General features: G+C 53.2%; 2 protein-coding genes across 3 annotated transcripts in view; one reads left to right on the top strand and one right to left on the bottom strand.

The window, feature by feature from the left end:
- Positions 1 to 679: 679 nt before the first annotated feature.
- Positions 680 to 6,794, bottom strand: RDH8 (retinol dehydrogenase 8). The gene is made up of 6 exons (XM_032883502.1): positions 6,692 to 6,794; positions 3,566 to 3,727; positions 2,737 to 2,916; positions 1,519 to 1,612; positions 1,004 to 1,187; positions 680 to 895 (listed from the first exon to the last, which is right to left on the bottom strand). The coding sequence occupies exons 1-6, from the start codon at positions 6,792 to 6,794 to the stop codon at positions 680 to 682; spliced, it is 939 nt and encodes a 312-aa protein (XP_032739393.1).
- A 1,746-nt stretch (positions 6,795 to 8,540) lies between these two features.
- The window catches only part of COL5A3 (collagen type V alpha 3 chain), a 37,276-nt gene continuing 29,978 nt past the window's right edge, over positions 8,541 to 15,838 (top strand). Inside the window, exons 1-6 of one of the 2 annotated variants that reach the window (XM_032883937.1) lie at positions 8,541 to 8,744; positions 12,366 to 12,524; positions 12,619 to 12,808; positions 12,884 to 13,040; positions 13,669 to 13,773; positions 14,072 to 14,224. In XM_032883937.1, coding sequence (XP_032739828.1) covers positions 8,657 to 8,744; positions 12,366 to 12,524; positions 12,619 to 12,808; positions 12,884 to 13,040; positions 13,669 to 13,773; positions 14,072 to 14,224 — 852 coding nt within the window. In that variant the 5' untranslated portion in view covers positions 8,541 to 8,656. Of the gene's footprint in view, positions 8,745 to 12,362; positions 12,525 to 12,618; positions 12,809 to 12,883; positions 13,041 to 13,668; positions 13,774 to 14,071; positions 14,225 to 15,838 lie in introns of both variants that reach the window. The other variant, XM_032883936.1, reaches the window with a different exon arrangement.

Here is a 15,838-nt window from a genome sequence, read left to right as displayed (position 1 = left end):
GAGCTCCAATTTCTCCACATCCTCACCAACACTGGTTACTTTGCTTGGTTTACTTATAGTAGCCATTCTAATGTGTTTGAAGTGAAACTTAGTTTTTAAAATTTTTTTATCTAGACACAAGAAAGTGAGCTTTATTAAATATTTAATATAGTGATTACTCGTGGATACAAATACATATTTTATGAAAAAAATATACATGCACTACTGGTGAGTGCACAAACATTTTGCTGACAGAGTGTGTGACCAGAAAAGTCTGAAGACCCGTTAGTCAACTCAGTTCTATGTGGAAGGGGTTTTAGATCACCCTTATATTCCCAGGCCCAAGATAATAAAGTCCAGAGGTTGAATGAAGCAGTCTATCTCATCTTTCAAGGTCCAGCAACAATGTTGCCTCCTCCAGGAAGCCTCCCTTGCTTTGCCAGACATAGCTCCAGGTCCTTACTCTGGGCTCCTCAGCCCAGAGTCCAAGCGTTCCTCTTTCTGCCCCAGCCCTGACCATGGAGGGGTGTGTGGATGGATGCTGAGGAATTTCTGGGGTCCAGCAATGCCCAGGCACAGAGTGATGCCCAGGAAGGAAGGAAGGAAGGAAGGAGAGAAGAGTCTGTACTGGCCTCTGAGATGGGTGTAAACTGAAGAGACCTGGCTGTTCAGAGGTGGGGAGAGTTGGGTGAGGCTCTGCTCACCGGGGCCATATTCGGAAGTGGAGGCAGCCACAGGCCAGACATCGAAGGCCAAGGTTGAGAAGGTGTGTCCAGCGGAAGAGCAGGCAGTGGGTGGTGCGTACATACAGGCTGCCTGAGGGGTCCACAGTCTTGAGCGCAATCAGTGGGGTGTAGCGGGCGTTGGTCTGTCGGCGCAGGGGTGGTCTGGTGGAGCTGATGACTTTGACAATGACCTATGGGGTGGAGCCCTGAGCTCTTGGATTAAGGGAGGGGGCGGTTTGCAGGGTGGGGCACCCTCACATATCTGAGCCATGTCTTGGGCCTCTGGGTTTCCCACTCACCTGGGCTATATCCTGTGGGCTCTGTCCTACAGAGTGAAAGAGCTCCCTGGAGGCAGGGAGGTAGAAATCCCGGAAGTAGTGCAAGGTGTCAGGGTCGGTGTCTGGGAACTCGGCTGTGGAAACCTGCTCCAGGAGCTTCCCCTCAAAGTTAGTGACCACTGGGCCAGGTTCCACCAGGGTGATGCTGGGGACATCAGTAGGGGTACGGGGACTGGTACCCCAACCCACTCTCGGCCCCGTTACGGTCCCTCTTCTCCTCTCTCCCCCCATTTCTCTCATCATTACTTCATCCTTCCTGGTTACCCCAGCATCTCCACTGCCCATCCCCCATAGTCCTCCACTGTCTTCCAGTAACTCCCTTTCCTTCATTCTTGATTCCACTTTCTCACCGCTGCCTTGTTTTCCCATCATCTCAGCCTTCCCAGCCCACGTCCTCTCACCACCTCCCCTTCCCTCATCTTTCTCCACCACTGTCTCCCATTCCTCCCCCTTCACTACCCAAATGCCCGCCTCACAAGATGTTGAACTGCAGCAGCTGGACAGCCAGACTTTCGAAGAATCCCTCCAGGGCAAACTTGGAGGCTGCATAGGCTTCATTGAACACCACACCTGAGAGGATTGGAGGAGGTTAGGCCCTTTGGGGTCTGGGCGACAGGCTTGTGGGACCAGAGGGGCATGAGGTCTTCAGGAGACTGAGCAAAGAGGCTTTAAAGATCAGAATGGGGGGGATATCTAAGGCCAACAGGATGAGTGTATGTATGTAGGATGGGAGCATATGTTGAAGGATGAGCCCATATGCTTAGGATGAGATTGTCTTGGGGTGCCACGTGCTGCCTCTTCCCTGTGCTCCATTTACTCTTGGCCCTGGAAAACCCTCCTTCCGTCCATCCTCTAAACCTCTGAGTCACTTGAGCATAGAATTGCCAGGATCCCTGAGGCAAGTACTATTCAGCAGCTTTTTAATCTGTCCTTATTAAGAGTGACTGTGGCTCCTGAGGTCAGGAGCTACAGCTGGAAGAGGGGCCAAAGGGATGGGACTGATTGGTAGTTATGGATTCCCCGTGGTGGGGTAACAAATAAGGTAGATTCTTAAAACAAACAAACAAACAAACAAACAAAAAACAAATACTGTGGATTCTTCAGGAGGCTGCTGAGGAGGTAAGGGCAGATCCCAGGGAATTTCCAGAGGGAGGAAGGGCATCTAGAGGTGTTCAAGGAGGAAAGACCCAGGAGCATGGATGGCAAATAAGTGGCCTCCATAGTAGGCTCATGGCAGATGTCGCTAAACAATCACTAGTCTCTTTTTCTGCAGAACCTCAGAGCTCCAAAGCTAGATGTCTCTGGGGCTTGGTTAGAGGTATTTGTCAAGAAAATGTCACAGGAAAGGAGTTCTGGGGCACCTGGGTGGCTCAGTTGCTTAAGCGTCCGACTCTTGATCTCAGCTCAAGTCTTGATCTCAGGGTTGTGAGTTCGAGCCCTGCCTTGGGCTTAGAGGTGTCCAGAAGTAGCACTGATGCTGGATGGGGATGGCCGTTGCAGCATTTACAACACTACTGCTTAGCTCTTGCAGCATGGCCGACATAATCTAATCTGCAAATGTTTCCTATAGAGCTTCAGAATCCTTCTCAACACAGGCTCATTTGGAATATGAGCTAAAACCTATTTGCCATTCTTCTAGCCTGGGGAGGGTCAGATGCTAGGAGGATTCCCAGGGGTGGGTCCCCAGGGCTTACCCTGCAGCCCCATGACACTGCTGACCACCACAATGTGGCCCTTTCGCCTTCTCTTCATGCCAGGAAGGACAGCTCTGACCAGACGGACAGCCCCGAAAAAGTTGGTATCAAAGACGTTCTGCATGGCAGCTAGGCTGAGCCCCTCCAGGGGCCCCACCAGGCCCACTCCAGCATTATTCACTAAGGAGGGGACTGAAGGTTACTTGGAAGTCCCCCCAACCCTTCTAGTGTCACTCCTCTAGGGACACTCCCTGAATTATCCCACCCCCTACTCCAAATTCAGGGCCAGTCCAGAGTATCCTGAGTGGACAATTGTGGAACCCTGATGATCTTTACATATAGTTTAGCATTTGTTATGAGGACCCTGGACTCCGGGTGGGGGGAAGGGATGCTGGGAGCAGCCTCCCCTTAATGCAAGAGCAATTCAGCTCTGACCCCAATTTGCATCAAAACAGCCACACCCACCCTCCTCAGAAGGTCTGTGAGGGATCATGTGTTGCTTCTACATCATGCTCGGTTCCCCAAATGACTCATCAAAGTAACTTTTCCAACATATGGTTTTTGGAGAAAAACCATATGTAACAGAACACCATATGGTGTTCTATTCGGTAAAATCTACCCTACCCCCGGGACTCAGTTTATTTCTTGTAACCCTAATAAACTGGTACCCTGGGCTTTTAGCCAGCTTGCCTACCCCTTCTGTCCAGGGCTAGAGGTTGCTGGTGAAGCAAGAAGGCTCGTGCTCAGACACTGGAGAGGATTCACTACAATGATGACCTGTGCTTAGGTCAGGGAAGGGGGGGTGACCCCAGGGGCTGTTCAGTCTCACCCAGCACATCTACTTCCCCTCCTTGGATGCCGCTGAGACACTGGGCCACTGACTCGTCACTGCACACATCCAGCTGGGCCACGGTGAGGGTCTTCCCCAGAGCTTCCCCAGCAGCTGCCTCCAGTGTCTCCTTCTTTCCCAGGTCCCTCATGGTGGCCACCACTGGGGACAGAAAGCAGAGTTGGGGCAAGCACTGGGTTCTTTTCCCCTGTGCATTCACTTACATATCTCCATGATATTGCATGAGCCGTCACAGAGGGATGGAGACCCACGGGTTTACACACCTATTTTACTATACAACCACAAATGCATATAGTGTAAATACATTTACATGTACTTTTATCCATCCTTTTATCACTTTAGTCCCCCATCCCTCCATCCAACATTTACTGAGCATGTACTTAGTACACATTATGCTCTATTCTCGGTGCTGAGACGACTGCATGAAATAAGATAGACAAAGTGCCTGCCTTCACGGAATTTATAGTCCAGTGAGTAGGGCAATAAAATAAATAGAGAACACATTGCCTTGAGAAAAGAAATGCATACACATTTACGGTCAATATATGTGCGTTGTGCGTATATGGAAATACAAATAGCCACATCTACATCAGCCACAGAACTGGCGATTTATTGAGTATCTACTATGTGTGAAACACTGTGCTACACACTTTTATAAGCATTGTCTCTACTCCTCACGAAGAACCCTATGATAAGGTAACGGGCTTATTTTCCAAAGATGGCCACAGCATCTTTCATCGCATATGCTCTTTGAGAATTTTGCTGTCCTCCCTCAAGACATGAAATCTCATTTCCCTCTCCTTGAATCTGGTGTCTAGCTGGGCACTAACAGAACACAGTGAAAGTGACATTGTGTGGCTTCTGGGATTAAGTCAGAAAAGGTATTGCAGTTTCTGCTCTGTTTGCTTTAATGTTCATTCTTTTTCTTTTTTTCCCCCCAAGATTTTATTTATTTATTCATGAGAGACACAGAGAGAGAGAAAGAGAGAGAGGCAGAGGGAGAAGCAGGCTCCCCACTGAGCAGGGACCCCGATGCGAGGCTTGATCCCAGGACCCCAGGATCATGACCTGAGCTGACGGCAGATGCTTAACCATCTGAGCCACCCAGGCGCTCCATTCTTTTTCTTTTTTAAAAGATTTTATTTATTTATTTATTTGAGAGAGACTGAGAGAGCAGGAGTAGGGGGAGGGACAGAGGGAGAGGGAGAGAGAGAACCCCAAGCTGACTTCACTCTGAGTACGGAGCCTGATGCAGGGCTCAAGCTTATGACACTGAGACCATGACGTGAGCCAAAATCAGGAGTTGGATGCTCAATTGACTAAGCCACCCAGGCAGCCCTGTAATGTTCACTCTTAAAATCCTCGGCCACTTTGTAGCAGCCCAGCTATCCTGAGGCCACCATGCTGGGAGGAATCCCCAAGCTAGCCAGACAGAGGAACCACATGGAGAAGACCTGACATTATTAGAAGGAGGAGAGATGCCTGCCCAGGGCTGTGACTAGTCCCCGCTGTTCCAGTTGTAGCCTTTGACCCTGAGCAAGAATCGCCTAGCTGCCCCCTTCCAAATTTATGGCTTTTATAAACCAAAAACCATGATTTTACAAAACCATGAGTTTTTGTAAACTATGACTTTTGTAAACCGTGACTACCATTGTCCTATTACACCAGAAATTTTGGAATGATTTGTTCTTTAGCAATAGTAGCCAGAATAAGTAGGTAAAGTTACTGTCCCTATCACAGAGATCAACGCACTGAGGCTAAGAAAATGAAGTTTCTTGCCTGTCCCACCACTAGTAAGTGTTAGAACTGGGATTTGAACCTTGGTTTGTGGGAGTGCTGAGCTCAAACCCCTCTGTACATGTTTGTATCCTTCATGCGTGTGCCCATGACCATGCATGCACAGCTCCAGGGGCCGTGTTCATATAGTCTGTGGGCCTGTGTGACTCACGGGTATCGCACAGATGAATGGGAGCACATGCATCTCCATACAGTGACAACTGTGGTCCCAGGGTGTGGGTTGCCTGGGCTCAAATCCAGGCTCTGCCACTTTCCAGCGGGGCGACTTTGGGCAAGAATCCTTGGCACTCTGTGGCCCAGTTTCCTCATTTCTAAGGTGGGGCTAATGATAGTGGCCACCTCATAGGGGTGATTGGGGGATTAAATGACTTACTAGATGCACGACACTTAGATCGGAACCTGGCACATTGTAAGCACTCCATAAACAATCTTCAGTTTTATACATTCATCTGCCTGTCCAGGGCTGTGACTAGTGTCACAGGGACACACACAGCACAACTACTTCCCTACGCACTGGCACTCGGTCCGTCCCATCCAAGGCTGTGTGTGTCTCTAAGACAGAGGGCAGAGGGTTGGGAGAAGCTGCTCTGCCAACTGGGGCAATGCCCTTGCCCCCAGCAACCTCCTTGTAAGTAGCCCTTTACCCACTTCAGCTGCAGCCTGCTCTGGGTCAGAGGTTCCCATGGGTGGAGGCAGACCGAGGCAATTTACTCCAGAGTTGCTGGAGGCTAAGTCCCTAGATTTAGAGGCCCCCTTTAAGCCCCCAAGGTCAGGGTCACTTAAGAGGCTTATCTTGGAGCAGTAATCTGGGGAGGGGTGGGGGAGGGGAGTCCTAGGGAATGCCCAAGAGGAACCTTAGGGAAGCCCTCCCCACCAGCCCTTTAAAAAATTCACCTACCCCCCCTGCTCCCCCCCACCTCCTACCATACACCACGCTTACTTTGCTTCTTAGCACTTATGAGCATTAGACATATTATACAATTTTTAAAAAGTCTGTTTATTGTCTGTCCTTGCTCCCCTCCCTCCTTACGCTACGGCTGAGGACAGAGATTTTTGTCTGTTTTGTTCATAGCTGTGTTTCCAGCACCTAGAACAGTGCCTGGCACCCAGTAGGTGCACAAGAAATATTTGTTGGATGAGGGGATAATTCCTGAGCAGAGGTGGGAAGGGGGCCTCCATGCGTCCTCGGTCCCCCTCAAGCCCACACATATAGCTGATGGGATGGGCTAGTGGAAATGGTGCCAGGAGGGCTGAAGGTCCTCAGAATGCCCACCCCTGCCCCTCCCAGCCCCACCCTGGGCCTCTAACCTTGGTAGCGGTGCCTGTGGTCATGAGCCAGCTGCACTGCAAGCTCCAGCCCAATTCCTGAGGAGCAGCCTGAGATCAGTACAGTCCGGGGTGCGTCGGCCATGTTGATCCCTCCCAGGATGGGTGACCTCTGCTGGCCAGCACCTGACTCCTGCCACCCATCCTAGCCTCATCCCCCCTACCTCCTAGACACCCTCCCATCTTTCCCCTGCAAGGTGAAGGGGCTCCAGAAGACACCAATTCTGAACTGACCCTGGGCAGGCAGCTGGGGGCGGGGGAAATCTTTTAACCTCAAAATAGCCTCTTTCTTTTATCTGTTAAAAATCTCTTCTCACTGCTACACTCACAACTAGGGTCTTTTTATTATGACTGTAAATCATTCGGGGGTGGGGGAATTAGCAGGGGCATTCTCTTCCTGTCGCTTCTGGGCAGAGAATCTCTGATGGGAGGCAGAGAGTGAGAGAAAGTGGCAGAGAGTGTGGTCCCAGAAGGCTCCTTTCAAAGATGAGAATGGTTGTAGATACGTCAGATGATGGGGGTAGACTAGGAAGAACTTCCCAGCAAGGCAGGGCAGGGCACTCTAAATTTTTAGCAGGAGAAGTCTTAGCCTCTGAGGTCCCTGAGGAGGGAGAAGAAACAGCTTGGGGAGATTCCCTTTCTTCTCCCCACCCCACTGCCCCCTTTTCAACTCTCAGGCCAGATGGGGCTCCACCCCTCCTCTCTAGGGACACAGACACTCTTTGTCCAAAGAACCAGAGGCTGGGAGGGAGACACTGCCAGCTTCTCCCTCTTCCCCGTGGTGGGGCAGTTCTGGGCCCAGGATACGCCCCTTAGGTTTCTCCCTGCAGAAGCTCCCTCAGATCCCACAAGTCTGTGCTTGTTCAATTGCACAGACAGCTCCATGTAACGCCCCCCCCCGGGGGGAGGTAATGAGGGAGCGTCACAGTGGGGGGTCCCAGTAGGGTGAAGGGCAGCTCTACCTCACCTCAAGAATGGCAGGTATCCACCTCTCCCTAAGGCAGTGCCCTGCTTTGAAGTAGGGCCAGACTTCCCCCATTTAATGAGGGCATATGTGAAGATTTGGAATTGGGGCTAAGACATCTGTTTGGGGACCTGAATCAGGGAGAGGGGAGGAGAGGGCTAGGGATGGAAATGGGACCCTTTATTTGAAGATTAAGAGTTTGGGAGAAATTGAGGACTGTGTTTTGGAATCTGTGTCAAAGGTTTGGGGGTGAGGCCAGGACATCCAATTCTGGAATTTAGGTGGAGAAATGAGGGTTTGGGGTAAGGCTGGGAATGCCATTTTGTAATCTGGTATGGGGCTGGGGGTGGGATGAGGATTCTTTATTTAGACACCCAAAGGGAAGGCTTGGGATGAAGCTGGTACCTTCCATTGTGTCTAAGCCACTGGGATAAACCAAGTGGGTGAAAATTTGGCATCAGGCTGGGACCCCTTCTGGGGCCCTGGGTGAGACAGAAAGTATTTGGTATAAAAAAGCTGTATAAAGCCTTAACTCCAGGGCCTGGGTGGAGGCTGATAGAGGCTGAAGGTTTGAATGGGGCTAACATATGTTTTGAGGGGGCCTGTTAGGAGGAAAGGGTTTGGGGTAAGTCTGGGGCCCCGAATTCTAAGGCTGGGTGGGAGTGACCCTTTTCCTCCACTGTGGGGTGGGACAAGAAGGGCCCCCGCTCCCGGCTCAGGGCTCCAGCCCTAGCCGGCCAATCAGCACTCGGCACAAACTTTCCCAACTCCCCCACCAGCTGTCAGCCACCCCCCCGCCTCCTCCAGCGAGCCCCGCCCGGCCGGGCGCGGGAGAGCAGGGCGAGGCCAGGGCGGGGTCTCCTGCAGTCTCCTGCCGATCCGAGTGGAGCCGGCCGCGGCGAGCGAGTGCCCGGAGCCCTAGGAGTCGCCGCGCCCCGTAGACGCCCCGGCCGGTCCCCGCCTTGCGTGTGGGCCCCGCCGGGATGGGGAGTCGCGGAGGCCTGGGCCAGCCGCGGGCCGGCCTCTGCCTGCTTTTGGCCTCGCTGCAGCTTCTTCTCCGGACGCAGGCGGGTGAGCCGGAAAGGAGATAGGAGTAGGATCCAGAGGGCAGGATCTAGCGAACTCCCAAAAGATGGGGTGGAGTCAGGAATGGGGGGCGTGCAAGGGGGGCGTGAGTGTAGCAAGTGGCTGGGGTGCTCTGTTTGGGCGCGAGTATCCGACTCTGGGCAATTTGTGGGTGTGACAGCTGGGGGGAGGGGGATACGTGTGACAGAGTTTTACTGGTGGATGCCTTGGAGTGAATGCAATTTATAGGTGTGTGTGTAGCAATGTGTGTGAGGCCATTTGAAGTGAAATTGTGTGTGGGAGTTGACGATTATGGTATGAATGTGTGATGGGTGATCCCTGGCCAAGTATGTGATTGTGAGTTGTGGGTGTGTCTGTGTAGGGCTGACTTAGAGAATAATCGTGTTACGCGTGTGATTGTCTTTGGGTGACCCGATGAGGGGTTCGGTTGTGATTTGGGGGTGTAAAAAATGGCCCATGAGGACGCGAGCGGATGATTCTGGGGGTGATGCTGAGTGGGGACGAGTATGGGAGGGGGCTAATCGGGGATTCAAAGTTTCCTTTGCATCGCCCCTAATGGCTTCATCGTATTCTTCCTCTTCCTCCTCTGTCTCCAATTGGCGCGCCCCCACCTCCTCTGCCCCCATTTCTCCCCTCCCCCACCCTGCTCTCCCCAGAGCCGCGATCAGCACCATGGACAGGACCTCGGGAGGGCCTCGGTGAGGGGCGAGGCGGGGCGGGGCGCGGGGCGGGGCGGGGCGGAGCGCGGGCGGGGGCGGAAGTGGAAGTTCTTCCCCCCCAGCTGAGCGAGCCGCGGGTGTTTTTCCTGAGGAATTTCTCAGGGGCCTCAAGGGGTCCCGGGGGCCGCGGGACGAGTGAGTCAGCGCTGACGCACGCCCAGCTGCGCGCTTCTGGCTGGACGCCGCGCTCCGCCCCACAGGATTCGGGGTTGGGGGCGCCCAAGGGTTTGGGAAGGTGCTTCAAGTGGCATCCCTGGTCTGAGAGAGGCTGGGCTTTAGGCACTTCTGGAAGTCCCTCCCTAATGTGAACTCAGCCCCCAATACACACACACACACACACACACACACCGTCCTACACTTTCTCACTTTCTCTGGAGTCCAGGGAGGTGCCTGTTCACGTGGATTGTCCCAAACTGGCCCATGTCCCATTCCCATGCTCACACATCCCCACAGTCGTGCAATCTCAGGCATCCATTCAGAATGTAAGCCCTCGGGGACACCAGGAATTTTCAAACACCGGTGCCCATGCCCCAGGCAACCCCAGCAGCCACCCGCCACAGGGTCACAGCCTTTGTCACCCTCCTACGCCTTGCAGCCCTGGAGCAGGCTTCCACTGGTATCCACGCAAACCTGTCAGCATTCACAGCCTGTCACCCACTTGCCGAGGTGGCCATATTCTCACGTATAACCACATTCCCTCATCTCCAGTCTCATCTGTTACAATCACAGACCCACCTGCTCACTGACAGGACCCCAGCCCACATGCATGTCCAGTCACTCACCGAACACCCGCACCTAATCTCCCAACTGGAGGCCAGATACTCGGCACACATCACACATCCACAGATCACATGCTCAGCCATTCCCTGGTCCATAAAGAGTCATGGACACACTTGCACAATCTCATGTACATGTACAATGGTGTATACACTCACACCTATGCTATCCTACCTTTCTGAGGAGATCCCAATCTAGTGCCTGCCTGCCTCCCTTCATATCCTAGACCCCATCCAACATCTCCCTGGGGCTCTGACCAACACAGGGGAGAGTGTGGGGGAAGGTCAGGCTGGGTCCCTGGCAGACCCCCACCCTCTGGGCCTGCAGGCAGGACTCAATGCCTCTTGTGTGTCTCCTTGTCACAAAGCCAGCCATGAAAAGAAAGGGCAGTCAGTTTCTGAAAGGTCATTACAGAGGAGATACAAGATTGAAGCAGGAGACATTTGGGTTAGGTGCTGGGAAGGACTTTTTCAATGTGAATGAGCAGCTGGGCGAGAGGCTACTCCTTCCCACAGCATAGAGACAGGGGTCTGGGTGAGGGGAGAGCCACACTGCATGGGGTCATGGATCTCAGCTGTCCGCTGGGCTGCAGCCTGGAAAGGGGGCAGCTGGGATGATCATTCTGTGGGGGAGTGACCCTTGTGGTTGACAGAGCCTGGGAGCTCAGATCTTAGTCCCAGGGGACTGTAACCCAAATACCTCTTAATAACAGCCCAGCCAGAGAACAGGCAATTAGAGTGGGGGCTGGTGGCGGCGGCAGAATTGGGGGGCGTGGATGGAGAGAGAGAGAGAGAGAGAGAGAGAGAGAAGGATGGGGAGAGTAATCTACACAGATATATATATGAAATACCAATAGACAGAGAGAGAGAGTTAGGAAGTAAGAGAGAGAGACACTGATTCAGAGTTGGACGCAGAGAGGAACCTGGAAAGACCAGCAGAGAAAGTGGGACAGAGAGAGAGGGCAGGGAGGGGGAGAGAAGAAAGAAAGAACAGGAGGTTGGGAGCAGGAGGGAGCTGAGGCTGGAATAGGGGTCTGTAAGTTTTGGAGAATGAAGGATCTGACTCAGGAGGAGCTGGATGGGGGTCCCTCATCCAAGCCCCTATCTCCCCCAAGTCTGGCCCCCCACCCTGACTCCCATTGGTGAGGTCAGCAGAAACTCCCCCAGGGTGAGGTCATGGGTGGATTTGACAGAACTGGCTTCTGCCAAGGGGTTGGGTCAGGGGGTCAGTGGGACAGTCTTGGGGGGGGGGAGGGGAGAGCAGGCAGGGGCTTTGGGCCCAGGGGAAGCCCCCACCCTCCCCGCTCAAACCATGTGGTTCCACTTAGCACTGGCCTGCTGTGTGGGGTGGGGCTGGTAGGATGGCCTGGATTCGGATCTGGTTGGGCCAGACCAGTTCCTTCCTTTCCTGGGATGAAAGTAATAGGGTCAGAGGGAGGAGGTCAGGAGGTTATTAGAGAAAGGTGGTCATAAGGAGGAGGCTAGAGAGGGTGATAAAATGGGGAGGTCACAGGTCAGATAGAGGAGACTGGGATAGGCAGAAGGAGGAGGTCATGGGTGATAGTGATCAAGGAGGAGGTCAGAAGGAAGAAGTCAGGAGAGGTCGTGGTGAAAGGGAGCAGATCACGGGTGATGGTAGTCAGGGAGGAGGAGTTCAGAGGAAGTGGTGGTCAAAGGAGGAGGTCGGAGGGAGGAAAAACACACCACACTAGGAGCCCCTCCTCTCCAAGTGGGTTTCCCCTGGCAGGGGGCTTCAGGCTGGGGAAGAAGCCCCAGGGAGTCAGTTGGTGTGGGGGAGTACAGAGAAGGGGACAGTCTGGCTCCGGGGCTCAGGCCAGGAAGTCTTGATTCATCCCAGAAGTAGGTCAGCACTTTTTTTTTTTTCCTCACCAAAAAACCAAGGGCGGGGGGGAAAAAAACCCAAACAGGAGTCAACAGGCTGATGAAGCTCGAACAGCTGTGGGGTGGTGAGATGGGTGCAGGTCCCAGGCCTGCTCCTTCTCCGGGGCCCACAAACACAGCGGGAGGCTGAATTCCCCAAATCTGAGCTACTCACTTGAAGTGCTGGGTTTGTTTTAACTGCCCTGCACCCTGGCTTCTCTCTACAGCAGGCCCTGTGGATGTGCTGAAGGCCCTGGGCGTGAGAGGGGGCCAGGCTGGGGTCCTTGAGGGGCCTGGCCTCTGCCCCCAGAGGGCCCCAGAGGGCGATCGGGCATTCAGGGTTGGCAGGGCCAGTACACTTGGCATCCCCACGTGGGAGCTCTTTCCAGGTGAGTCAGGGCAGAAGGGGTGGGAGGGGGTCATTCTGGGAGCATGGGTCACTGCTAGACCATCTGAGATGCCCCTTTCCCTCTGCCCCTTCAGATGGGCAGTTTCCTGAGAACTTTTCCATGCTGATCACCCTGCGGGGCCAGCCAGCCAACCGGTCTGTCCTTCTCTCCATTTATGGTGAGGGTGGTACTCGGCAGTTGGGCCTGGCTCTGGGGCCAGCTCTGAGCCTCCTAGGGGACTCCTTCAGTCCCCTCCCCCAGCAAGTCAACCTCATGGATGGCAGGTGAGTATAGGGAAAGTTGGGATCCAGAGAGAAGTGGGGTGAGAAGCACCCCGCACTGAGACTTTCCCCTTGCAGGTGGCACCGTGTGGCAGTCAGTGTGGATGGCGGGATGGTGACTCTGGTGGCTGACTGTGAGCCTCAGCCCCCCGTGTTGGGCCAGGGGCCTCGATTCATTAGCACAGCTGGACTCACTGTGCTGGGGACCCAAGACCTCGGGGAGGAGACTTTTGAGGTAGGGCTTCAGTGATAGGGGAAACCGAGGCAGAGGGTGGGTGGGAGTTTTGTCCACAGCCTGAATGTGGAGCAGATAGGAGAAGGGAGCTGTCCAGTGTGCATCTTCATGGTGTGTGAGATTGTAGAGTCACAGAATGATAATGCATGATGGCGCGTACTTGACTTGTGGGGGGAGAGTAAGCTGGGGACACAGACGGCTCTGGTTGTTATGATGTGTAACTGTCTGCGGGTGGTTGTGATGCTGGGTGCTGGCAAGGCGTGCCATTGGGTGGCTGGTGACAGAAGTGTTTTTGGTGTGGTGACTGTGCTGTGTGTGGTTGTGATATGTGTCCCCTCCCGTGGGCCAGGGGCCACATCTGTCCTGTTCTTCTCCTTATCCCCAAAGCCTGGAAGGGCACCTGGCACGTATTAAGGGTCACCATGTGCCTGAGAGCGTAGGAATAATGTGCTTCTGGTGAGACAGATGTTGTGGGGTGTGGTTTGCGGTTGTGATTTGGCGTGACCCTGATAGAATCTTCCTACTCTCAATTTTGATGGGCAGAGGGATTGCCACCCCCTCCTTGTACTTAGGCTGCTCTGGGTAGAGGGAGCCTTGGTGCCTTCCCTGACCCCCATCCTCTCCCCAGGGAGATATTCAGGAGTTGCTGATAAGTCCGGATCCCCAGGCTGCCTTCCAGGCCTGTGAGCGATACCTTCCTGGCTGTGACAGCCCGGACCCTACCACCACAGGGGTGAGTGAGGCACTTGTCCTGAGGTCACAGGCTGAGTTATCCCTGGCTCCAGGTCCCAGGAATGAGTGAATTCTGACCCCTGCCCTCAGAAAGATCCTAGGCATGAGTGACCTTGACCCAGGTCACATAACAGTGATTCCAAGCCCCAGATCATATGATTGACCTTAGGTCGCAGGGCTGAGTGAGCCCTGGCTTCAAAACATAGGACCAATGGGCCATGTGCCAGCATGGTCCCAGATGACAGAGTAATGGAGCCTCCATTGTGGGGCTTTAGACCTGATGGGGGTCATCTTCCCAGGTTCCCCAAGGTGAGCCAGAAACTCCTCCTCCTCGACGGAAGGGAAAGGGAAAAGGGAAGAAAAAAGGGCGAGGTCGGAAGGGGAAGGGCAGGAAGAAGAAGAACAAGGAAAATTTGACCCCAATCCCACCTCCTGGCTCCCTGGAGAAAGAGGTAAGGGATCTGCGGTTACTCACCTCTGCTTTTTGCCTGACCTCTGGTCTCTTATTCCCACTGATTGCTGGTGCCTAATCCAAGCTCTCTGCCTTTGGTCTCCAGTCCCTGAACTTGACTCTTCTCAGCTGACTCATAACTGTTTATGTGAGGGGGGGAGGGCTGGTACTATCCTATGAGTTTTCCCATATCTGCCCCCCAACATCTAGTTTTAGGGGCTGAAGGAAGGGGGCATACCCAGATGAGTACCTTATTGTTAAGGGGTTCTTGAGGAAGGCTACTAAGGGCAGCCATTAGCTGGGGTGAATAATGGGTTTATTAGTTAGAGCATCATTGTTTGGGGTTGACTCTTTGGGGCCACTGGTGAGGGTTATTCATTGTGAGAGTCTAATTTGGGGGCATTATTTGGCTTCAATGAAAGAGATTGCTGGTTGGGGGGGTCACTATAGGGATGTTGATTGAGGTCGATGTTTGGGAGGTTCCTAGGTGAAGGTCATTGTTGGAAGTCATTGATAGAGACCACTGTTGGTGTTACTGGTATCACTGATTTAGGGTTAATGGTAGGAGGTCATTGCTAGGTATCATCAATTGGGAAGGTAGGTCATCCATAGGGGACCACTGATTAAAAGGCATTTCTGGGGTCACCAACTGGAATCATCAGTTGAAGGGATGAATTTCAAGGGGTCCTGGTTGAGATAATAGGTTTGGGAGTCATTGATGAGCTATTAGTTAGGAAGTCATTGATGGGTCACTGGTTAGTGAAATTACTGTTTGGGGGTCTTTGGTTGGGGAGTAAGAGTTGGGCTCATTCATGGGTGTTCATTGTTAGAGGATCGCTGGTTGGGGAATAATCAATTAAGGGGTCACTGGTGGGGCTTATTAGTTGAGGGGCCACTAGCTAGTGCTTATTATGGAGGAGGTCACTGGTTGGGGTCATTAGTTGGGGAGGTCACTGGATGGGAGAATAACTGGTTGGGGCCATTGACTGGGGGACCACGGATGGGTCAACGGTTATGGGAGCAACTGCTGTGAGATCAGTGATGTGAGTTATTAGTTGGAGGGGTCTTTGGTTAAGTCCTTTAGTGGGGATCATTAGTCAGGGGTTATTGATGGGGGTCATTAATCGGAGTTACTGGAGTTAATAATGGGCCACTGGTTGTAGGAATAATTGGAGGCCATTAATAGGGGCTTGTTAGCTGGTGGGTCATCCTTGGTGCAGGCCATTGGCTGAGGTCCTTGGCTGGGGAGAGTCATTGGTTGCACTACATCTATTCTCAGCATCAGTGGAGAGAAAGAGATGACCACTCAGGCCCAGAAAAAGAACCCCTCTCCAACTCCTTCCTTAGTCCCAGCCCTTCACCTGGGCCTCTCCTACCCTCTTTGTGCCCTTGACGAAATTCCTCTGCAGCTGTCCAAGCTTCTCTGATTGAGGCCTGCCTGGCTGACCACTGAGCTCTGCCTTGGGAGAAGACATATAGGATACGCTTCCAGGAGTCTGGCCCTGAGTACTAGACCTTGACTTTGATCTCTGGGCTCTGGAGCCAGTCCTACTCTGCCTTCCAGGTCTCCAGACCTGGCTCAGCCTTGCTCCTCTTCCACACTAGAAGCCTCCCC

This window comes from Lontra canadensis, unplaced genomic scaffold (genome assembly GCF_010015895.1).
Source record: "Lontra canadensis isolate GAN:19392208 unplaced genomic scaffold, GSC_riverotter_1.0 scaffold88, whole genome shotgun sequence".
NCBI lineage: Eukaryota > Metazoa > Chordata > Mammalia > Carnivora > Mustelidae > Lontra > Lontra canadensis.
The sequence above is the reverse complement of the archived record's forward strand: the minus strand, read 5'-3'. Positions and strand labels throughout refer to the sequence as shown.